The sequence below is a fragment of the Micromys minutus genome (genome assembly GCF_963924665.1).
Source record: "Micromys minutus genome assembly, chromosome: 32".
Classification (NCBI taxonomy): domain Eukaryota; kingdom Metazoa; phylum Chordata; class Mammalia; order Rodentia; family Muridae; genus Micromys; species Micromys minutus.
The window spans coordinates 17,342,807-17,368,003 of NC_137967.1; the positions used below are offsets into that span (position 1 = coordinate 17,342,807).

The window sequence follows — 25,197 nt, forward strand, 5'->3', positions numbered from 1 at the left end:
TCAGCGGGCCATGAAGCAGAGCTCATAAGTTGGGGGGATGTTGCCAAAGCCTGAGATTCTGTGAGCGATGTCGATATCAGCAGGAGGCACCAGAGACCGTAAGGAGAACTTCTGAAGGATGGAGGTGAAGTAAAGGAAGAGTTCCATGCGGGCCAGGGCCTCCCCAACACAGATGCGCTTTCCTGTAGACACAATCGATGCAGGAGGTGTGCGCCATGTTCCTACCATAACCACCCTATGCAGCCTTGACCTCAGCATCTCAACCCATAGCTGTATCCACGATGTGAGTCATTATTAAGACTTACTAGGGTCCCACTGTTACCCGCCACCTAGAGGGACTGGGCAGGTGGTAGTTAGTTTTTTGCTGACCTAGTCTACCTGGGTTAGAACCAGACTGACAGGTTCCAAAGGATCCATGAGGGCTGGGTGTGACTCAGATCGGAGCGTTGACTGAATCCCACCAGTGAGAGGCTGGGGTATGTGTCTCAGTGAGAACATTTGCTCCAACATGTGTGATTTCCATATCCAGATCAGAATAACAAAATCGAAACTCTCTTCATTTCAATTCCTCAAAGATGTTTCAAATGCCTTAGATATCAGATACTAGTTAGATTAAAAACAAAAAGGCTGAGAATTGTACTTGAGGATACCTTCCCGACTGCCAAGAGCCGTTTCAACACTGGGGAGGGGATTAATGTCTGTCTCATGGTTGAGAGGTATAATAATTTACCGGGGCTCCAGGGATTCCATGATGTCAAGATTACTCGATGGCCACCTCACCTTTGTGACGTGAGTCTATGGTGTTGCTTTGGGTCTGTACGGCATGCATGCTTCTCATCTTTTAGAGTGTTTGGAAATCGTGTGTAAGTTAAGTGTGTTTCATGTTCTAGCGCCCTTGAATAAGAGTGTTTACATTTTCACACATACAGGACCACTCACTTAAGTGTTACTTGTGGCCACAGTTGTCTATAGCACGCAGCAGACACGAGTGGTTCAGACAAAGGTCATGTGGCTGACAAAACATGAAATATTTTTAATTTGATTCTTAACATACTATGGTTAGGTTTACTAAATGTTTGGTATCGTTGCTCTAACATTTTATTATTATTATTATTATTATTATTATTATTATTATTATTATTATTATTATTATTATTATTATTATTACTATTTCCAATTGTTTTAAAGTCTGGATTTCACTGTTAGCCCAGGCTAGCCTTTATCCTGAAATCTTACTACCACTGCTATTTGAATACTGAGAACATTGTCATAGACAATACTTTGCTGCTCTACCTATTTTCCCCCTAATCATTAATGTGAATGATTCTAATATTCCCTGATCTGGAATTTTAGGATTTTTATAATTCTATAATGGAGACTTTGGAAAGACTGTTCTAGTACTCATCTGGGGGGAGTTTAGTCATAATTACCTACCAGAGGAAAAGGCCACAAAGGCATCATTCTTCTTGAAGCGCCCCTGTTCATCCAGGAAGTGTTGAGGATAAAAAGCATCTGGGTAGCGGAAGTATTTGGGATCTTTGAGGACTGAGCCAATCAGGGGATACACGTCTGTACCCTGGGAGACAGACAGAGGCCATTAGAGGTCTGTGTTGGGCAGTTGGAGTAGGGTTATACAAACAGGAAGAGAGAATGACAGGGCAACAGTGGGGTACAATCTCACCTTAGGTAGAAAGTAGCCTCGGAAATGAGTGTCCCGTATGACATTGTGGGGGACACCCAGGGGCACAATGTCTGTCAATCTCTGTATTTCATGGATGACAGCATCAGTGTAGGGCATCTTGGCCCGGTCATCCACTCTTGGGGTACGGTGTGTTCCAATCACCTGGTTAATCTCCTCATGGATCTTGGCTGTAAGATGGCAGAAAATATACCAGAAAAGCTGATGTTTGCTGTCCTTGTTTGGTCTTTGTTTTTGTGGTTAGGGGACATGTGCTTTTTTTTTTTTTTTGTCAACAGGGTTTCACTGGGTAGTCCATGTTGGACAGGGACTCACTATGGGGATTGTGCAGGTTTCAAATGTTCTCTGCCTCATATGTGCTGGATTCCAGGTCTGAGCCACATGTCTGGCCTGGGAATGTATGTGCTGAGAGGTTAGGGCAAGCCCTGTTCTGCATTTTGCAGATGTTATTACATCAAGGATCTTGAGATGAGGGTTCTGTTTCTAGAGCCAGGAAAAACAGTGAGAATTAGTGTTTGGATTGCTTCGTTACACTTAACGACAGCCATCACTGGTACCTGACCGCTCGTCAGACAGCAGGAGCTACAGAGCCTAGATCCTTGAATGCCATATGGGAGTTTGGTTTTTACTTAAAAATACCATGGGGGTGGGAGGGATAATGATCAGGTGAACTGTATATGCAGACATTGCTTTTATTTACCAAAGGCTTGTTTTGAACTTGACTCTTACAGAGAAAGGCCAGATTAGAGAGCTTTCTTAAGCAAGAAATGACTTTTGATTACTGTAGTTCTCTAAGCAGATCAAATGAAAGGTTATCAGATATGAAGTCTGTTTGATATGGATAATGTAGTCAGCAGAGCAGTGGTCCTCAAATAGCCTTACGTAGGTGTGATGGTACACGTGACCTGGGGCCAAGGTCAGCATGGACTATGCAGAGATCTCACCTCAAAGAGAAATGGGAAGGGGAAAGATTCACCTTCGTAAGGTGAATGGATAACATAAGGTCAAAGGGGACTTGTCAGTTCCCTCTAGGTTTCTGGGAAATTAGGAGATTCGCTGAATTATCCATATTGGCCATGAGTAGTCATGTATCTCAATCATAGAGAAAGGGGTTGGTGAGAGTCAGAAGAAGAAGCAGAGAGCTGGAACAATGGGCTACTCTCACTTTGCAGATGCTGGAAGCAGTCTTGAGCCCAGGAACTCAAGACAGGCAGCTCTGGGAACTAGAAAGGCAGAGAGAGAGAGAGAGAGAGAGAGAGAGAGAGAGAGAGAGAGAGAGAGAGAGAGAGAGAGAGAGAGATATCACTGTAGTGGAAGCCACTCTGAGAAGTCCTGACAAGAAGGGTAAGATGACATATAGAGGCTAGTAACTCTCAAACAGCCATAGAAAACAAATGCAGGGACCAATCAGGGAGGTAAGAGTTCCATGTTCTGAGGTCATTGAGGGAAGAGAGGCTAAGGCTGTGGGACTGTACCATTTCAAGACTGCTATCCCTCCAAGGAAGCTCAGAGTGAATCTTACCCTCCACCTCGGGGTACTTCATCAGCAGCAAGAATCCATATCGTAACGTGGAACTCACAGTTTCTGTGCCAGCAAAGAAGAGGTTGAGGGTGGTGAGAACCAAGTTCTTGAGGTTGAATTCTGAGTGTGGGTCACTTTTATCCTGAAATCGAAGGGGGGAGGGTTGTTAACAAAATCACCCCATTCACCCTTTATCTTTCTCTTTCCTCCGTGTAGAGGAGGTGCATTTGTAAAAGGAGTAAAAGAAGGATTGAGTTAAAAGAAACAACACAAGCAAAGGGGTCTAGTGTGTCTGGTGTTCTAGAGGAACGGCAAGGGGAGGCCAGTGTGCTTGTGGTGGGCAAGAAGAGTCTGGAAGCAGAATCCAGAGTGAAAGTCTGGAAGGCATCAGAGCACACAGCTTTCAACTGCCTACTATACAGGCTCTCTAATGATTTTTTTCCCAGAGATCAAATGGTCAACATGCAGGCATGCTGCTACATCTCAAAGACACTAAACTTGTAATTTTGAAGCTGTAAACTCAAATTTCCGAGTTTCTCAATTTTGAGTCTCTGAAGGCACATTCTGATTTTCACTGATATGCCTGTTAGATAGGTGGTCTTAAAACTGTAAGATTTTAAGTCTCTCTATGCAAAACTTTGCAGATTCAAAGTTTATTTTAGAAAAAGCATGGTGTATATACCCAGTGGTGTCATGAAGAATAAGGAACTTGTTCCTTGAAGCAATGGATAGATGGAGGAGGTAGATTACCGGAAGCCAGCCAGGCACACCGCAGGTTGTCTATCACAGATGAAAGCTAAGATACATTTACTTGAAAGTAGACCATGATCACCAAGATGAAGGGTTTTGACCAGTGAACACTGTCTGCTTATAAGGAAGCTCCCTAATATATAATTACTATGCAATGGCTTTTCCTGGTTGTCAACTTGACTACATCTGGAACTGAGTAAAACCCTAATGGCTGGGCACACCTGTAGGGGAGTTTTTTTTTCTTAATTTAATCATTTGAAGTGGGAAGATCTACTTCTAATCTAAATCTTGGATGTGAGAATATCCACTTTCATCTGGGCCACACCTTCTGCTGTCAGCCTATCCAAAGGACATGGAAGAAGGAAGCCGTCTCTCTCCTTGCCTGCTTGACTTTACTGCTGACAAGTCTATTTCCTTCAGCAGCAATGAAGCCAACTTCTTCAGGATTTTTGCATATACTGAGGACTAGCTGAGACATCCAGTCTCACAGACTGAACAATTATTGGATTTTTGGACCTTTCATTGGTAGACTAGATGACCCATAGCCTGTAAACCATTTTACCATTTTATTAAATCCTAAACACACACACACACACACACACACACACACACACACACACACACACACACTGTTAATTATGTTCTTTTAGAGCAGTGGTTCTTAACCAGTGGGTCACAAACCCAACAGGTATCGCATATTAGATATTTATGTCACAATTAATCACAACAGCAAATTTACACTTAAGAAGTAGCAATGGGACAATGTGGGGTGTCACCACAACATGAAGAACCCCATTAAAGGGTCACAGCATTAGGAAGGTTGAAACCACTGCTCTAGAGAATCTTGACAAATATCATAGCACATACTAAAAGAAATCTGATTTTATTTATTTCAAGTGAGTTTATTTTAAAGGTGAAAGAGGCTTACATTTCTTTAATTTCTACATTTTATCCAGAGATCAAAGTAAACTACACGAAACAATACCTTTTCTCACACACCCTCCACAGTTGCAGATGGGTTTGCCAATAATGAAGGTTTCAGAAGACAGAAAAACCGGTGTACGGGGAAGAGGTACCTGGTGCATTTTGATGAGAAAGCAGTCGATGAAGTCCCTAGGGTTTGAGGGGTCAAAGGATGTTTCATTGATCTTGACCCTGGATGCAATGAAGTCCTTGAGTTCTTCTATCAAGTTGTAGAGGCGGTTGTGTCTTCCTGGAAAATACTGTATGACTCCCCAGTACATATCATATAACTGTAGAGCAGAGGCAAAGAGGGCATGTGTCAGTCATGGGCACCAGGGACCAGATGGGCCCAGTTCTAAAGTCATTGAGATGGGCTCAAGTCTGTGGCTGGAGCTAGGGCACACTCTCAATTCCAGCACAAAGGAGACAGAGAAGGAGGGATCAGCAGTTCAAGGCCAGCCTGAGCTACACAAAGACAGGATGAATTGTAAGTGCCTCTAAGGGATAAAAGGAGGAGGGTTGGGTAGAAGATGGGAATATGCTTGCTTTGAGGATGAAGGGTGGGCAGGGAGTTGCCTAGTGACTAGTAAGCACCTGTGCCCAGGGCATGCTCATCTCCACAAAACTCTCATTGATCATCTTCATGAGGCTCTGGAAACGCTGGTCCTCATAGTCAAAGCGTTTTCCAAAGACGACGGAACAGATGACGTTGGACACAGTGCGGCTCAGGTAGAAGGTGGGATCTATGGGAGCTCCTAAGGGTGGAGACAGTCTTCACAAACGAGGTAGGGCAGTCAATTACACAGTGCTGGCACAGAGCTCTAGGTCTGATGTCTATGGGTATGTATGAGTGCCCCAGTATCATATCTGAGTCTAGGTTTTCCACACTGCAACCTGGTTTGGAAATCTCCCAATTGACCTGTGGGCATTCAACATGGTGATTGCATGTAAAATGTCTGGCATCACTTCCAGTCTTGGGTAGGCACTTAAGAAACTATAGAGAAGTTCAACATGATATTCTGTTGCTGTTAACTAAATGTGTTGTGAATGGAAAGTAACAGAGGACACATTGGGGTGGGGAGGGACACTGAGGGGATGGAGAGATGACTGTGGTTAAGAGCACTGGCTGCTTTTGCAAAGGACCCAGGATTTAATCCCTAGCACCCACATGGCAGCTCAGAACCATCTGTTACTCCAATTTGAAGAATCTTCTGGCTTCTGGACACACCAGACATGCATATGGTGCACAGGTATATGTGCAAGTGAAACATCTGTATCCATAAAATAGTAATAACATAGTTTAAAAAAGAAAACTGGAGTTTAGTGGAGGTCTATAAAAAAATCCATTTAGCTGATTAAGAAATCCTTTCAGGGGCTGGGGAAAAGACAAATAATCTGCCTCATAACCTTTTAGAGTGGAGTTAGAATCCAATATAAGCACCCAAATAAGAAGGTGGACCTTTTTAAAAAGTATAGCAACCTGTTTCTGATTTAGCGCTTGAGAGGTGGAGACCTGAGTTCTCTGGGAAAAGCTGGCTAACTAGATTTGTAGTATCGATGAGCTCTGGGTACAGCTATGATCCACGAATAAACCAGTAAAAAGACATGAGAAGGATTGAGGAAGACATCTGATGTCAACCTCTGTCCCCTAAACACATGTGCATTCATCTGCAAGTACATGTGTACCCATACACACGTGAACATCCAAGCACACATGCACAAATCAAACATAAATATATGAAAAATATTTCACCAGGTCTCTGATGTATTATCTCTAAAATAGAATGTTGGTCAAGTAAATGGTGTAGAGTCAATTTCTTCAGACCACACAGGCATACATCATAGTAGATAGCTTCTGGAGGCATAGGGCCATTCAAAGCCATGAGTAGATTCCTTATTTGTCTACAGAGTTCAGACAAGAGTTTAAAGAGGTATATGTCTATGTCTCTTATCTACTTGTTTCTGTATTTAATCTTTGTATTTTCTCTTTTGACTTTCATTGGCTCCATACCTAATTTTACACCAAAACTAGATACCTTTAAAAACTGAAATAAAACAAAAATCACACATACACAACAACAACAACAATAAACCCAGAGTTTGTTTTGTGTTCCCCCCTGCTCCTGGGTATTGGGGCTTCTCTGGAGTGTGGTTGATACATCCATTGACATTGGAGAAAATGTGTTTTCCTTTTCCAGCAGGTCTCAATTACAAACAGCTTTTCCATTAGTAGTGTTTTTATTTTTGCTGTTTTATTTTATTTTAAGAGAAAGAAGACGAAGCTGGGTGAATATGGAAGTGGGGATGATCTGGGAAGAGTTGAGAAGGGAAAGAATATGATATAAATATAATTTTACAAAAATCAATGTAGTAAAATATTAAAGAGATTAGTTTCCTGAAAAAAAGTGTGTGTGTGTGTGTGAAAGAGAGAGAGAGAGAGAGAGACAGAGAGACAGAGAGACAGAGATAGAGACAGAGAGTTTTAAATAAAGTAAGCTCAAAGCCAGCCTGCCTGCATAGTGAACCCCTTCCCTGTCTCTCTCTCCTATGTCTTACATACACGCATATACACACACGATCACTCACACATACTTACATACATTCACACACATTGAAGATGGGTGAGAGTAAGGACCTTTAAGATGAGAAATTTCTAAGCATTTGTTCTACAGTGACTTGAATGTGCCTAACACTGACAAACCATACTCTTTAAAATTTTGATTTGATTGAATGTTTATATGTGTGTAGGTATTTTAACTGCATGTATGTCTTTGTATTGAATGCGTGCCTGGTACCAGACAAAGGCACTAGATCCCCTGAAACTGGAATTATAGTTGGTTTTGAGTCTCATGTGGGTGCTAGGAATCAAACTCAGATATCCTGGATGAATAGCCAATGTTCATAAGTGCCGGGCAACCTCTGCAGCCCAACAAATTCTACCTACCCTTAAAAATTGTGATGATGGGGGATTCTATGTTGTCTTCTCCATCGCAATAAAGCATGTACAACATAGCAACATTTGATCCTTTCTCTAGGAAAAGACACAAGCTTACCCACCACACTAGAATTCTGTATGGTTTCTTGAGTTACAAACCTCTGAGGTCTACTGATGAGCGTTTCTGGCCAAGTCATCTCTCAGAATCTTTCAGCTTGTTATTAACATGGAATCTCACTGGAAATCTCTACAAACTCTTAATGGTTCTCTCATCCTTTCTTATTTCAGGTCTTTCTCCCACCAAGGCCAGCCTCCCCATAACTGAGCTTCCTGTATTCACCGAGTCAACCAATGTGATATCCATACCCTTGACCTTATGGAGTTCCTCCAGTAGGTAGCCAGCCTCCTCCTGGATCCGCTCCTCGATGCTCCGCTTCCCCATCCCAAAGTTTCGAAGGACAGTCAGGGAAAAACGCCGAAGAATCTTCCATCGTTCTCCATTAGACAAAGCTAAACCTGCAAGGAGATCAGTAATCAGGCTTCTGTCCTCTCTCCCTTTCCTATGCTCAAGTCTGTAGTAGACAAGATTATGAAAGTTCAACCTTCAAGACTCAATGGGAAATTAAAATTCTTTTCAAAATATTCCAGGTTGAAGGAATAGAAAATAAGGCTAGGAATTATCAGGGACAGCTAGGATATTTTCTTACAGGATAGCAACCTGTGATTGACTTCAGGCAATCAAACTTCAGTCCCCAGGATGAGCAGCCAGTGCTCTGGACTGGAATGATGTGTGGTGTGATGAGTGGGTGGGTAAATGTATGTCTGTCCATCTGTCTGTCTGTCTATGAGGTTGAAAGAGTCAATGGCTGAGTAAAGTGTTGGTGGATAGAGGGATTAAGATGACCAGATAGTGGCTGGAAGAGATGGGATATGAATAGTGGATAGATGTGTGGATAGAAGAGTGGCTGGTTGGAAAGATTAATAGGTGTGTGAATGATAGAAAATTCATTGTATGAATGGAGCTATGAGTGAATTCACAGATAGGACATTGAGAGATACATGAATAATAGGATGTTTGCATACAAAGGATAGGGAATGTATTTTGGTGGATTTATGGACAAATGGGTAGAATTGAGAAATGTATCAATATAAAAATAAATGATAGATTGATAGATAAATAGATAGGTAGATAGATAGATGAAAAGAGGGAGATTAGTCTTCCTGCATTTGAGGAATTCAGGCAAGTATGAGTGGATGCATGGATAACACTAGACAAGAATTGTTTGTGATACACACACACACACACACACACACACACACACACAGGAACATATTCCTGTGGTGGACATGCATATACATATGGAAAGATAGGAACTCAGCTTGGCCGTGAAGGTTTTGAGAGGTTCATAAATGATATCACATTAAAATTAATCATAAAAATAGCAATACAGGCAGTTTAGAGTCCAATTTCTGGAGTTCAAAAGGAAAGCAGCTCTCACACACCCTGTGGGCCACTTCCTGACCTTTCTCATCATCAATTAGCAGAGCAGCCATAGTTTCCTCAAGGGAGTCTGTGTAGGCGATTCCCGTGAGCCACTTAGCAGAGTCCCTTGAACACTGAGTCCGTGGCAATCCTTTCTGTTGTTACTGCTGCTACTTACCATGACCTTGGAAGTTCTTCTCTAGGGTAGGCATTTCACCACGGCCACTGAAGTCATCTGCCTGGTCCACCAGGGCCTCCTTCACTGCCTCATGTCCACATAAGACAACCACTGGCCTTGGGCCAAAGTAGACGGTGAACACAGAACCGTATTTTTTCTGGAGCTGGGAGTGAAAGAAGACACTGAAGGAAGGAGTACATTGGAGCATGACAGGTAGACCAGAGGAAGGTCCTGAGCTCGGAAGGGCTACTGCGAAGAAAACATCAAGACCACTCCTTGGACTGCAAATGTCCCTAATTTTGTACATAGTTCTGTTTATGAAACAATGAGGTTGGACTAGCTGAACTCTAAGATCTTCAGCCATTCTCTTTGAAATGCTAGGTTTCTAGCATCTTAACATTTTAAGACAATTTGAATGTGAAAGTTGTACTTAAAGAAATGAGATTTCCCCCAAATCCTTAGATCATGAGCTACAGTCCCGAGAAAAGGGGGTTCTGTCTAGTGTACTCAGAATCTAGTGTATTCAATGTTCCTAAGATCCCCCCCCCTCCGCACTTGCTTTTAAGATTCTGTAATTTTAGAATCCTATGTTTCCTAATGTTTGTTTCAGAATCTGCACCTAGCAATCATGAGTTTCTGTGTGACCTCAGCTGTGCCTTTTGGGGCCTTTACCACTCACGATAAGAAGAGACGACCACACTAACCTTCAGGAAGGACTGAAATGTGGCATCAATGCGCACTTGTAACAGGTTCCCCAAAAATGGTATTGGTGTGGGGCCGGGGGGCAGCTTTCCTCCCCTACCGGTCCGCTTCCAAGCAATTAGGATGAGCAGGCAAGACAAGCAGAGAGCCATGAAGATGCTGAAGGCCCCTCCCAGCGCCATGGTGCTAAGTTGAGGGCTTGTGTCCTGGGATCCGGAGCTTGCCTAAATAGCTTCTAGATCAGCTTATTCAGAAACCTGAACCTTGTGGGAATACTATCCCAGTGTTATGCCATCAGGAAACAAATTGCTTGGTAGGTGTGGAGTTATGTAATCTCTCACCTAAGCAGAGATATATTGAATTCATTCAGGAAAACCCTGCGAGGGGCTATCTCCTTTCTTCATAGTTCAACTTTCCCACCTGTCCCTCAGCTTCATAGTCTTTGTGGCATTTGTTTATAGGGAGTCTTTATAAAGTATAGGCTTTCCTACAGTATCCTGCTTTGAGAACCTTCCTCTCTTAGACTTCTGGATTTTGCCCTAGGAGGAATGCTTCCACCTGCCCACGGAATGCCCATGGCAAGATGTTCCAATCCTCAGCTTAGCAAGTCCAAGGACATTATGCAAACAACCCCCACTCAGCCCAGAGACTTTCCTCCTTCTGAACACCTTTGATAAAAGCGATGAGGATTACTTTGAGTATTTGTCATTTTGTTTGTTTGCTTGTTTCATCTTTGAACCCTTAACTCTCTTAAGATAAAGCATCAGAGGCCCAGATGGACTGTGGAGTGGTAACTGCCTGATGTTTCCTGGCTCTGTTGAATCTCAAATTCAACTTCGACTCCTTGGCACTGCTCACTAGACAGTTGAGATACAACCAAACATCAATTATTGAGTTCAAACATTTAGGGACCATCCGGGTTGAAGTTCTAACCATTTTTAGTCTCTAGAAAGCCATCTATTCAGGGGCTTCAATTCTACATTCTGTCAAATAGGAATAATACTATTTTTTATTGTCTCAAACTCCTGGAGTGAATCTTCTGGTTATCCTTTAGTTTGTGGCGAAGAAAGAAAGAAGGAATGGAGAGAGGGAAGGAGAGAGGGAGAGAGGGAGAAAGGAAAGAAATCAAAAGGTTGAAAGTTTAGGATTGCAATGAAAGTAAGTTACAAATGGTTGAAAACACTATACTGGAATCTACTAGTGTAGACACTTCCTAAGATAGACACATATACATGGATTAAAGAGATCTAAATGGAGTACCCTATATTAGAGTGACAGTGCCTCCCCAGACACCCCAGGCTATCAAAAATAAGCATAACAAATGCCGGATGTGAGTTACCTCTTAGGAGTTCTTGTCAGTGGTGTTGTAGACTCTTCCAAACATTGCAGGCTATTGCCTTGGTTACCCTCCTAAGAATAACTGTAAGACCCTGAAACTGAAGACATCATGTCTTGACTCCTAAGTCTCAGGTCTTGAACTGTGGTTAGGGAAGGCAAAGCAATGAAGAAAGGACAGGCATACATACAGACATCCAGACAGCTGGAGTCAGGTGGAGCTGCACCCACTATGGCTGCAACCCAGAACCTTAGTGTGTCTCTTACCTACATCACAGGGGAGGGATTGGCTAGTCTCTGTGGAAGGTCTTTGTGTGAGTGATTTGTCTCAGGTTGTAAGCAACCAGGAGGAAGAAGTTGTTATTACCCGTTTTTGTACACACTGATCAGTTGTCCATAAATACTCATCCTTTGACCAAGGGAAGAAAATTTTAACCAATTGTAAGCCTGTGCCATAGAGGAGAAAGGCTTTGGTATATGTCACATGCCCACATCAACAATAGACATTCACTCAGGACCTCCTTTCTCAGGGTTTCCTCCACTTCCTACAACACTGTATCCATGGTAGGACATACAGGTACTAAGTTGGTACTGCCTAAAAGTTTCATTCCTACTAGTTAGCTTTCATAATGTTGGAAGGTTCTATGAACACTATTGGGGGAGAAAGGTCAATAATAGTTTTCCCCAACTGTTAATCAGAGACTGTGGAATTCTCATATTTAAATAAGACAACTACATCACACACATACTCAAAGCTCAGGAGTCATCACAGAAGAGGGAGAAGAGCCAGACAGAGTGGATGTGTGCAGTGAAAGACTATTTTCTAGACACGACATAGTTGTGTTCATAAACTCACAATGGCAAGGACTTCAGGCAAAAAGCTTTCATGAAATCAAGCCAGCCCAAATGCCATCATGGATGTGTGTGTGTGTGTGTGTGTGTGTGTGTGTGTGTGTGTGTGTGTGTGTGTGATGAAGTCCCATCATTACCTGAAGAGCTATTGGAATTTAAGGGCTGCTGAAAGTGAGTCAGTTTTCTGCAGGGATGCAGAGCCTGAGAGGCTGCCCTAGCTCCAGTAGATGGTCCCACACTCCTGTACATTGTACATTTGGACAGTACCAAGTAGACTTAGTGGACGTGTGTGTGTGTGTGTGTGTGTGTGTGTGTGAGAGAGAGAGAGAGAGAGAGAGAGAGAGAGAGAGAGAGACAGACAGACAGACAGACAGACAGGGAGAGGGAGGGAGAGAGAGAGAGAGAGAGAGAGAGAGAGAGAGAGAGAGAGAGAGAGAGAGAGAGAGAGAGATTGGGAGGAAAAGTGGCAGGGGCATAGGAGGGGAATTGGGAGTTGCCAATGGATTTGGTGGATACACATATTCATTTATAAATATTCAATAAAGTACTATAAAAGAAGTAAACCAATTTTTATAGGATTTCATACAAATTCTTATCTACTCTTGATACAAATTATGATATAAGATTAGATTGTGTTGATTTATCCTAAGTTCATGATGTATGTCTAAGATGCAGAGAGCCCCTCCAAACCCTGCCTTATGGGTAAGAGTCACCATTAGAGATACTGCCTAACATTCACTGTCTTAATTAATCTAAACAGTTTCCAGTTCTTTTTATGTCAAATATCTGCAAAATGTTCTTTCCTGTCCCCAAAGTCACAGGCTATTGCTCTCTTTCTCGGTGTAATGGGCACCGTCACATGGATCTGACATCTTTCTCAGGTGTCTGGGTTTCACATTTGAAAACAGAGTCCCCTTTCATTTATCTGCAGGTTCTGAAAATAGATCTGGAGTCAGGCATGACCCCCGCATGTGTAATCTTATCAGCTAAAGCAGGACTTAGGGCCGGCTGGGGACTACATAGAGAGAACTCAGCAGAGAGAATGAAGAAGGTTTATCTGGCTAAGCTGAGGTGTCCTGTGTCCAGAAGTGGTGGAAATTCTAGGCCAATTAAATATGTCACTTTGTTTGTCTTGGGTCTGCTGTGGGAGATCTTTCTAAAGAAACCAGAAAAGCAATCAGCTTTACATCCTCTTCCAGGGCTCAAGTGTCCTTTAGCTGTATTCTGCCCTTCCTCATCTCCTAATATTACTCTTTCTTCATCCCCCTTTCTACATGTTATACTATACACATATGTGTACATTTGTTTACATATATACATGCATACACAATAGAAATTATTTTGGAGGTTTCTCAAAAACAAAACAAAAACAAAATAATAACATTCCTCCCCAAATTACCATATGGTCCAGCTATCTCACCCCTGGGCATCTGCCCAGTGAACCCCATAGCTTACCATAGATATACTTGTACCTCCAAGTTGATTGCTGCTCTAGTCGCTATGGTTGCGGTACATTGTGTGAAGGTTTGTCTCTGTATACTCAATGGCAGAGAGTTAAAATAAATGCTAGCCGGATCTTGGTATTATTATTTCTATGGTGCATCACCAGTCTCATATTTTGTAAATATTCACTCTTCCTCACCTTTCTAAGGTAATCTAGAATCGTATCTGATTATATCTGTTCCCTGAGTAGATGCCCAGGGGTGAAATAGCTGGGCCATATGGCTGTAATAAAAAGCTGATGACCAACAGCTGGGCAGGAAGTGGAGGGCAGATGTTTGGAATAGAGGGATGGACTGTGAGAGAAGAAATCAGAGGGAGATTTGCCAGTGGACACAGAGGTAGACAAACCAGAGTGGAGCTGAGAGATATACCTGGTCACATGGTGGTACATAGAGTCAGGGTTACTCCAATAAGAGTACCTGAGAGACAGCTCAGCTAAGGTTTAAGCTTTAAAATATTAACAAGCCTGAATGTCATTATTAATATGGCTGGCCGGCACACGAAAGTCCTGTTACACACTGTAGCAAGGAGATGAAACCAATATGCAAGTTCATCAACAGGAAAATGGCTAATGACAATCCAGTATGTACCTGAATTCAAATCCTGTTCCTCTCTGAAAGGAAAATGGATGGATTTAGAACTATTAATTGAGGTTATGCAATCCCAGAAGGAAAAAAAAAAAAGAACTCTCATTTGCCGGTCCTAGGATTTTTTTTTCATGAGACATCCAGCTCTCATTTCCCTCACTTGATTCCTAGTTTTGTTTTACCTCTTTGTAATAGTTACCCTCAACACAAACACACCCCACAGGTATAGTCTCTTAATTCTTCTATGGTTGTGGTGATGAAGTGTAGGCGGTGTGCATGGTGACAGCTGTGTGTAGTCTACCCAATCAGACAAGAATGGACCTAGAGAAAGCTCTCCTCTAGATAGATATTTAGGAGTAGAAGGAGGACTCAAACTCACAACTAGAAGCAAATTAAAGAGAAGTAATGATTGCAGAATGCCTGCTTTTTAGTTAGCTTCCACAACCAACTTGACACAGACCAGAGTTTTCTGTAGAAGTCTGGAGTTTGGGGGACTGTCTCGGTTATGTGGGACTGGGGGCATGTCTATTTTCTTGATTGATAATTGATGCAGCAGGACCCAGTCCAACATGAGCAGTGTCACCCTAGGTGGGTGGTCCTGGGTTGGATAAGGAAATGTTGGGTTTGGGGTAGAAGCCGAGAAAACTCATTTCAGATATGGAAGCCTAAAAATGAAAGCTTTATTTTCTGAACACTCAGGGAGGCAGCCAGTTTGGGATCTGAACCTCACCCCTGAAGGGAGACTGAACAACTTATTAGAAGGAAAGGAACACAAAGCAAGGGGTGAGCCGGGGTGAGCTGTAATGTTATCCAACTTTTTTTTTTTTTGCCCTATGGCTTAAACAAGAGAGTACCCATTGGAGACTGGGCCGTATCCAGAGCACCTGGTTTCAAGGTTCTTAGTTCATTTTGTAGATATTAGGTGTAGAGTTCAGAGTGATAAGGGGACAAAGGAGCAGGTCATGTGCATATAAGAGGCAATTAGTTCTATATTTTTACAACGTGGTCATCTTGGTTTAGATAACAGCAATTTCTATACATTTTGCCAATTAGCAGACAATTAAGAAAACATTTGGAGAAGTGGGATTGGTGTTTATTCCTAGGCCTGGGAACAAAAACTTGTTTAACCCTGCCAGCAAGATCTCAAGTTGTTCTTGAGATGGCTGGACTCAGACAACTGTCTCTTCACAAGTTGTCCCTGAGATACCTTGACTCAGAAAGCTGTTCACAACAGATGCTGTCCAGATATAGAGAAGTCCCCAGCTCTCCTAGGGCCTGGGACCCTGAATTTAGTTTCTCCCTATCATTAAATGGAGTCTAAAAAGGAAACGATAGTACTTAGAATAAGTCCTTTTACTGGATCCCAACAGAAAGAGAAGACCCAAGAAATCAAGAGGATAGAGGCACAAGAAACAAAACCAGAGTGACAACACTGAGGTGAGATTTCCCAGGAGTTAGGAGTAAACCCCAACCAGGACAAGAAGCTAATAGAAAATCCAAAGAAATGGAGAGTAGAGGTAGAATTGGGGTGGGGGACACAGCGAGACTGATCATGAAAGTGATATCACTGAGAAAAGAAGGGCCCAGCTCCTTCCCTTCCTCCCAGAATAAAACCAACACAGATGGGGAGAAATCCAAATAAAAGGTTTGAACTGGAGGTAGAAAAGAGAGAGTATCGAGATGACTCAGCCTTGCGATGATGACTCAGCAGTAAGATGATGACTCAGCAGTAAGATGATGACTCAGCAGTGGTATGACTCAGCAGATAATGTTCTTGTTTCTTAAAGCTGATGAGAACTATGGCCAGGTGGGGCATGAGTACTGAGTCCTCCCCTGCTTGAAAAGATCATGTAGTCTTGGAGACTGATGATTCTGAAGTGAGCCTTTCCTCTAAGCATTTCCTATGATAACAGTAGAACTTTTTTTTTTGTTTTAATTTATATTTATGGGTGCATCATGGCTGCACATGCACGTATTAGATAAAATTGTGTTCCTTCATGTATATACTGGGTGATGGCCAAGTAAAGGTTATTAATCTATTACCTTTATTGACTTACAGGTGGTTTTCCTTCCAGGAACCTAGCAAAGGCTTAAGATGTCACCTGCTGCCTTTACCTGCCACCAGGAGCAGGCTGCATGTAAAAGGAGTGCTCACCACCTCATCTCTCTCTCTCCCTCTCTCTCTTCCTCCCCTTCCCCATATGTTCCCATTCTCTCCTCCTTTTTCTGTCTTCCTTCCTCCCTCGCTCCCTCTTTCTTTCTTTCTTTCTTTCTTTCTTTCTTTCTTTCTTTCTTTTCTTTCTTTCTTTCTTTTCTTTCTTTCTTTCTTTCTTTCTTTCTTTCTTTCTTTTCTTTCTTTCTGCCAGTCTGTCTGTCTGTTTTTCTCTGCCCCTCCTTCTCTGCCCTCATAGATCCACTCCTACCCTTTTGCCTTTACTACTTCTCCAGGTCCTCCCTCCCTCCCCTCCCCCCAAATAAATCTTTATACCAAGTCTGTCGTGTGGCATGATTTCTCAGGGGCACAACTTAGCATGAGCTCATCAGGTACCTCCACTCCCACCACATTATATTTTATAACCTTAGTCTTCTTTCAGTTCTTTAAGATAAGTAAACTCAAAACCCCCTCTTCTATTTTAAAATATACAGTTAATTATTGTTAAGCACGATCACTTTACTGCTTAAAGACCACCAGGACTTATTCTCTTAACTATAACATTACCAAATGGCACCGAAAGAGCTGAGTGTCTGCATCCTGAGGAAAGAAAGCAGACCATTGTCTTTTATCAATTCCAAATAACTCAGGTTGAACTAAAGACATGGATTTCAGAATTACTAGAAGAAATCATCTCAGTATCATCATCTAAGCAATGATTACCTGACTATGAGACCCAAATTACAGACAACAAAAATTCTTAAAAATGGAAAAATAGGATCATATATAATAACATTTACACTATTTTCCCCCTCAGCAGAAAAAAAGACTGATGAGAGCTTAAGAGGCAACCTTCAAAATCACCCCTCTCTGAATGCAACTTAACATCTGACTGGGGTTTCTACTATTGTGATGAAACACCATGACTAAAAGCAAGTTGGGGAGGAAAAGGTTTATTTGGCTTAACTTCTACACTGTAGTCCATCATCAAAGGAAATCAGAACAGCAGCTCAAAAAGAGAAGGAACCTGGAAGCAGGGGTTAATGCAGAGGCCATGGAAGGATGCTGCTTACTGCCTTGTTCATCATGGCTTATTCAGCCTGCTTTCTTGTAGAAGTAACGACCACCAGCCCACAGCCAACACCACCCACAATTGGCTGGGCCCTTTTTTATCAATCACTAATTAAGAAAATGTTCACAAGTTTGCCCATAGCCCAATTTTATGAAGGCATTTTCTCAATTGAGACTTCCTCCTCTCAGATGACTCTAGCTTGTGTCAAGCTGACATAAAACTATCCAGGACAGCTGACACAAAGGTAAGGTTCAGAATCTGTAAGGAGCTCGGTATCTTCTTTACAGAGTTGCTTGTGGCTTATGGTGACCTGAATGCAAATCTCTCAGCTCAGACCTTGCATATGGTCAAGGGTTCAACCAGTAAGGGGGTGGGGTTAATAGCATAAGTCACTATATTTAAAATGACATAATATAAAGATTCCCAAGATTTAAGTCTTGAACACTTTTATGCCTTGATATTTCCACCAGAACATGATTTAAAAAACACACACTGATCTTTGTGGATCTTTCGGGACAATTTAATGAACCAATGATAAAATATATTTTTTTGTACCTTTTCAAAAAGCCCCCATACCAATCAGTGGGCTCCTCCCTGAACAGAAGAATTTCCCCTCTGTAGCCAGGCTGATTGTTGCTTTTTTCATTATAAGTGGGGTCTTGTAAAATTTTCTTCACCCATGTCAACAGGTGTTGTCATATGTAGGTCTTACTTAGGTAACCACCTTGTTAAGATGCCATGGGTATAGCTTCTCTGTCATGTATAGATGACACTCTCTTGTATCAGGCCTCCTGGTCCTCTGGCTCTTGCAATTTAATCTAAGATGTTGCTTTTTTTTTCTTTTTTTTTTTTGGCTATTGCAAACAGAGCGGCACTGACCATGAGTGAGTAGGTATTTCTGTAGTAGGGTGGAAAGTCCCTTGGGCGTATGCCTAAGAATTGTATAGCTCTGCCATGTAGTAAATTTCTGTGTAGCTTGGTGAGAACACTTCACATTAATTCCCATTGTGGCTGCAACCGTTTGCACTCTCTGTCCACGTCCACATCAACATTTGTTGTCACTTTCTATGTTAGCCACCTGTCTATGGTGAGAATCTCAAAATAGTTTTAATTTGTATGTCCATGATAGCTAAAACTATCAAAAAATTTAAAATATTTCTTAGCTATCTGTTGCTTCTTTTGAGAATTATCCACTTAGTTCCATGTTGGATTTTTAATATATTCCAATTTTTAATCAAATTATATGTTTTCTTGGTGTTTAGGTTTTAGCATTTTGTATATAGCTTACACCAAACCACTGTCAAAGGTATAGCTGGTAAAGATTTTTCTCATTCTGTGGGCTGTGTCTTTATTCAACTGATGGTGCTCTTAGTTGTAAGAAGCCTTTTGGTTTTATGAGGTACATAGTCTCAAGGTAGCATCTAAAAGTGCATCTATATGTGCATAATCTATGCTCTTCTCAAGGCTCAGGGTATCATTGTGGAAGACGGTGTAAAAAGATTTAAGAGCCAAAGGTAGTGGATGACGAAAGTGAGACTGTTTTCTGGACATGACAAAGAAGTTGCACATATATGCTCACAATAGCCATCCGTAACAGCATGCACAAGACATGAAAGATCAAGCCAGACTAAAACCTACCATAGATGTAGGAGGTGGTCAAAAAGGACCACTCCATCTGAGGAGCCATTGACTATTGATGTCTGCTTGGAGAGGAAAAGCCAGTTTGTTTTTTTTTTTTAAAGAAAGTTGTAGCTTCCAAGAGGCTATTCACAATCCACTAGGCCCAGTAGTCATGCACATACTAGTAGCACTAAGTGACCTCAGTGGATTAAAAAATATATATAAATTGGGGAGGAAATGGTGGTGGGTGGAAATAAATTGGAGGGAAAGAAATTGGGGCAGATTTGATGAGAACACATGATATGAAATTCTCAAAGAATAAAAACGATACCCTATATAATAATTCAGATACAGAGCTTTAGAAGATGCTAGATTTAGACTAAAGAAGAAAGGCTATGGCCAACTAAACATTTCATATTATACCTGAAATTATGAGTGGCAGCTTTATGCTAATCCTACCTGATATTAGGCACAACTCTCACAGGTCTTTCAGAAAAAACAGAAAAACCTAAACAGAGCTTCTGGATAATAACGCATTCATCTTGATAACAGCATATTGTGATCATGGAATATCTATAAAATATACAATTTCAACATTTTTTATCCATAGAAAACTTTTGTTTATAGCAATTGAAATTAGAGAAGATCTGACTTAAATTCTATCTTGGCCCATCTTCACATGCAAATTTTCAGGCTTGTCTAACTATTTTAGTATAATATTATATTTTGAAAAAAAATCTACTCTGTGATGTCCCTATCCCCAGGTCCTCTCTCAGAAAATAAAAAAGTAATCTCAAGTGCAAAACTGATAGCACAAAGCTTTCATTTATTTATTTTAGTTTCAGTTTGGGAAGGTTAAAAATCAAAGAATTGGATGCTAAGTGTATCTGAGAAGCAATGCATAGTGAAGATTATTAATAATCTCAGCACAAAACATGGGAAGTTGCTCCAATGAGAATCACAATCTGTGATGTTTAGACAGACTACATGAAGAGTAAAGAATAACTTTTCTAGCCACGGTCAAATCATTAATGATTAAGAATATCAAAGTTGAATGGACTCTGTCAACATTTCAACACTTCTCAGTTTCTACCCACACTCAGAAACTATAATCAAAGTCAAGAAAGGGTTATTTTCCAAGTTTTATTTTTTTTAAAATATATCCTCTGACAATTGGGGACTTTACCCAAGGATAGCCCTTACTTCCCTTCCCCTCCGTCTATGTCCTCTGACTCCTTGTTCTCATCCCTCACTCCATGCCCTTCCTCCTCTTTCTGTACAAAACCAAAATGTTCAGAATGATGCTGAGATAGTCTTTATGTAACTATGGAATTTTCCATCACTGTTGCTATCTTCAAATAAATCAGCAATATCATTTTTAGGATTTTTCAATCCCAACAACCAATACTGTAAACATAAACAGGCTTTACCTACAAGAACAAAGGCAATTTGCAGAGATAATTGAGAGACAGAAGTGATGGGCAGGGTTATATGTAGTTTAGCAACAGAGCATCTGTCTGGCATGTGCAAAAAAGAGCAGAGAGACTAAAAGTAAAGGCACTGTGTGTGTGTGTGTGTGTGTGTGTGTGTGTGTGTGTGTGTGTGTGTGTGTGTGTAAGAGAGAGAGATAAAGATAAATAGATAGATAGAATGAGAGACACTTGTAATGTCAGCACTAGTTGGAGAGAATCAAGAAAGATCAATTATTTAGACCATCTGGGCTACAGAGATTGTTTTGTATGACAACATGTCATGAGATGAAAAGAGAGGAAAGAAGAAGGAATGGGTATAGATGGGGAGCTAAAAGTGGCTACAGCAAAAACAAAACCAACCTACCAAACAACATAAAAACAAATGGTGCTAGAGCAGTTGTTTAGCAAGCAATAACTAGGAAAGCACCAAACTCTATGAAATTGACAAAATGGCAAGAGTTAACACTTGCCTTTCAATAGTAACTGAATATTAGTGGTCTCAATTTTCAAATATAAAGATATGGGCTAGCAGTTCCATTGGTAAACTGGATCCATCTTTTTGTATTCTCCTGTCTACAAGAAATACATCTCATTATAAAAGACAGAAATTATATTAGGGGGAAAGAAGCATTCCAAGTAACAGGACCCAGGAACCAGTCATTATAATTCTATATCTAACAAAATAGACTTAAGCCCTAACTAAAAAGAGATAATAAGGTTACTTCTTATTGACCAGGGGAACAATCTATCAAGAAAAAACTTTTATTCTAAACATATACACATCAAGTTTGGGTGCATGCAATTACATAAAAACTACTATTAGGTCTAATTAAAGATTAATTGCTGGTGTTGGCAGATTCCATAGGATAACAATTGATCAAAAAAAAAAGATAACCACTAAAGGATGAATTCAGGCTTTTCAGCAGCAGGGGAACAACCTCTGTGGGACTGAACCCTAGAGCACCTCCTTAAAGTTCTTTTTGTTGTTAAACTAAAGGTACCTTTAGCAAGTCAATTCCAGATACAAAGATTCTGCTAAAGTCCTACTACAATTAATCCCAAGATAGTAGTAAAAGGTGATTTTAACGTCTCACTCTCACCAAAGGACATTAAATAATAGGTGGAAAAACATTAAAGTTTGCCTCATAGATCAAATGGACAGAGTTGACTTCTATACAATGGGTATTCCAAACACATACCATAGGGGAATTCTTCTCAGCAGCCATAGAGCTTCCTCTAAAATACACTACATATTGAGATGCAAAGCATCTTTTAATAAACATGGAAATATTGAAATAACTTCTTGTATTCTATCTGATCATAGTGGATTAAAGTTAGAAATTATCAGTAAAGGGAACTATGGAAGTCATACTGTGGGTAGAAACTGAGGCAACTCTTACAAAGGACAGCATTTAATTGGTGCTGGTTTCCAGTTTAAGAGGTTCAATTCAGCATTATCATGGCAGGAAGCATTGCAGTGTGCAGGCAAACGTGGTGCTGGAGAAGCCAAGAGTTCTGTATCTTGATCCACAGGCAGCCAGGAGGAGGCTCTGCTTCTACTCTGGCCTGAGCTTGAGCACAGGACCTCAAAGCCCACCCCCAGATTGATACATTTCCTCCAACAAAGCCACACCGATTCCAACAAGGACAAACCTCCTAATAGTGCCATTTTCCATGGGCCAAACACATTTAAACCACCACACATCTTTTCTATCCCTTTGTCTTGGTTTCACTGCTGAGAGGAGACACAATGACCAAGCTAATTTTTTTTTTTTTAATAAAGGACAACATTTAAGTGGGACTGGCTTACAGTTTCTTTCAGAGGTTCAGTCCAGTGTGAGCACACTGCAGGCATATTTGGTGCTGTAGGAGCCAAGCATTCTACACTTTGATCCAAGGCAGACAGGAGACTATCTTCTGCAGGCAGCCAGGAGTTGGGGAGGGGTGTCTCATCTACACTGAGCTTGAGCATAGGACCTCAAAGTACATTTTCAGAGTGACACATTCCTTCAACAAGGCCACACCTACTCCAACAAGGCTATACCTCCTGTGGCAGTTTCCATAGAACATGCATTTTCAAACCATCACAGCCTTCTTTCATGAGCCTTGGTGGGTGGGTGATAAAGATGGTCTATTTAGGGCTGAGCACTCAGTCTCTTATTCCCAGCCCTTTGATAAATTATGAGTCTCTTGAATTGACTGATTGCTCCTCACTTCACAAAGAAGCTTCTCTGACCAACATAGGGAGCAGCTCAGGTTTATGGACACAAGCATAAATAGTTAGAAGGCAATTTGACATGATCATTTAGGAAACTAAGAGCAACAACATCTACCTTAGGAGCCGTGTCCTCTCAGCTGCAATGGACAGTTTTATATTAACTTGATACAAGCTAAAGTCATCTGAGATGAGAAAACCTTAATTAAGAAAATGCTTCTATAAGACAAGGCTATAGGTAAGCCTGTAGGGCATTGTCTCAATTGGTGATTGAGGATGAAGGGCCCAGCCCATTGTGGGTGGGGCCTGGACTGGTGGTCCTGCATGCTATAAGAAAGCAGGCAGAGAGAGAGAGAGAGAGAGAGAGAGAGAGAGAGAGAGAGAGAGAGAGAGAGCACCCTTGACACTATTAAAGATACTCTGCTATACTTCCAGAAAGGCACCTAGCATAACTTCATCTTAGAGGCTTCACCGAGCAAACTGGTGGAAACAGATGCACAGTCAAACATTAGGCAGAGCTCGGGGAGTCCTATGGAGGAGAATGATGAAGAATTAAAGGAGCCAGAGTGGTCAAGGACACCACAAGAAAAGATACAGAATCAACTATCCTGGGTTCATAGGGGTCCACAGAAACAGAGCATGCATGAGATGGACCTAGGCCTTCAGCAGATATGTAACAGTTGTGCAGCTCAGTCTTCATGTGGGAATCTTAACAGCAGAAGCTGGGGCTATCTCTGACTCTAGTGCCTGCCTTTGGATCTCTTTTTCCTAACTGGCATGCCTTGTGTAGCCACAATAGAAGTAGATACACCTAGTCTTACTGCAACTAGATATGCCAAGACAGGTTGACATTCATGGGAATCCTCTCCATTTTTTTGAGCCTTTTCTGAAGAAAGGATGGATGGGGTGGTGGTGTGGTTGTCGAGGAGGTAAGGCAAAAGGGAGGAACTGGGAAGGGAAGAGGGAAGAGGAAACTATGATCAGGATGTAAAGTGAATAAATTAACAAAACCCCAAAATACACAAACAAACTGAAGTGGAAATTTCTGACTTCTTTGGAGAATCAATCATGTGATGTTTTTCTGGAAGCTGTCTTATGAGAAGATGTTTTGTTGAGAACAGACACGTGGTGATTCACCTGTCTGGTGAAAGGGCATGTGAAGTTTTGCTGGAGTGGACACTTGGGAGGACATGTGATGTTTGCAAAGAGTAACCTACAGGCAGTGGATGACACTCTGGCATTGGTTCACCTTGTTGGTCTTCAATGATCTTCATTGATACAGGTCTTCACTGACAGTGCTCTTGCATTGATTGGTGGAGCCTCTTGGATTCTTCTGGGTTAAGCCATTGCTGCTGATTTATGTTTGGTGTTTTGGTGGTGGACTGAACATCTGACAACAAAGGTTGGAATCACCTCCAAAAATGACTTCTAAACAGGTCCACCTCCCCTTGTCCTAGTAGCCACTTTCCATTCTTACCTTTGGTTAGTGGGCTAATAGGGATGTTGACGCATTTAAGAACCCTTATTAATGTAGGTTTTGAAATACATAAGCCTACACAAACAAATAACCCCTTCCCCCAAGCCAAACAAAAAGAAATCCTTGGGAGAAAAAAAAAACTAAAAGAAAGAAGGAAAGCAGGCTGAGTAAAACATGATGAACAAGCCAGTAAGCAGCACCCCTCCATGGTCTCTGCATCAGTTTCTGGCTCCATATTTCTGTCCTTTTTGAGTTCAGAGTCTGGTCAACCTCATACTCACTATATAACTCAGGCAGGGCTTGCTATACTCCTGTCTACCATATCTGGTAGGGTGGTATTTATGCTTTTGTGACTGGTTTATCTCACTGAAGTGAAAATTTCTGGTATCTTTGGAGACTTAGTAATGTCATGTGATATTTTTCTGGAAACTGTTTTATAAGAGGGTTTTTTTTTTTTTTTTTTTTTTTTTTTTTTTTTTTTTTTTTTTTTTGAAGCAGACTTGTATGAGGATGTTTTGCAAAGAAGTATCCTGGGAAAAGTGCAAGTGATACTTTGCTAGAATAGATGCTCGAGAGAACATGTGATGTTTGGAAACCCAAAGATAGTGGATGACACTGTGTGGTATTGGTACACCTTTGGTTTCTTTGGAGACTCAGTTGATCATTGTTGGGCTTTGCTG

The 25,197-nt window shown here is 41.3% G+C and overlaps 1 protein-coding gene across 1 annotated transcript; it reads right to left on the bottom strand.

Annotated features, from left to right (window-relative positions):
- On the bottom strand, window positions 1-10,414 carry LOC308413320 (cytochrome P450 2G1; the record flags this gene model as incomplete). Its single annotated transcript, XM_080908250.1, has 9 exons — window positions 1-182; window positions 1,435-1,576; window positions 1,682-1,869; window positions 3,222-3,363; window positions 5,048-5,224; window positions 5,529-5,689; window positions 8,236-8,385; window positions 9,531-9,693; window positions 10,235-10,414. 9 exons carry the CDS (start codon window positions 10,412-10,414, stop codon window positions 1-3), a joined length of 1,485 nt encoding a protein of 494 aa, XP_080764376.1.
- Window positions 10,415-25,197: the final 14,783 nt, after the last annotated feature.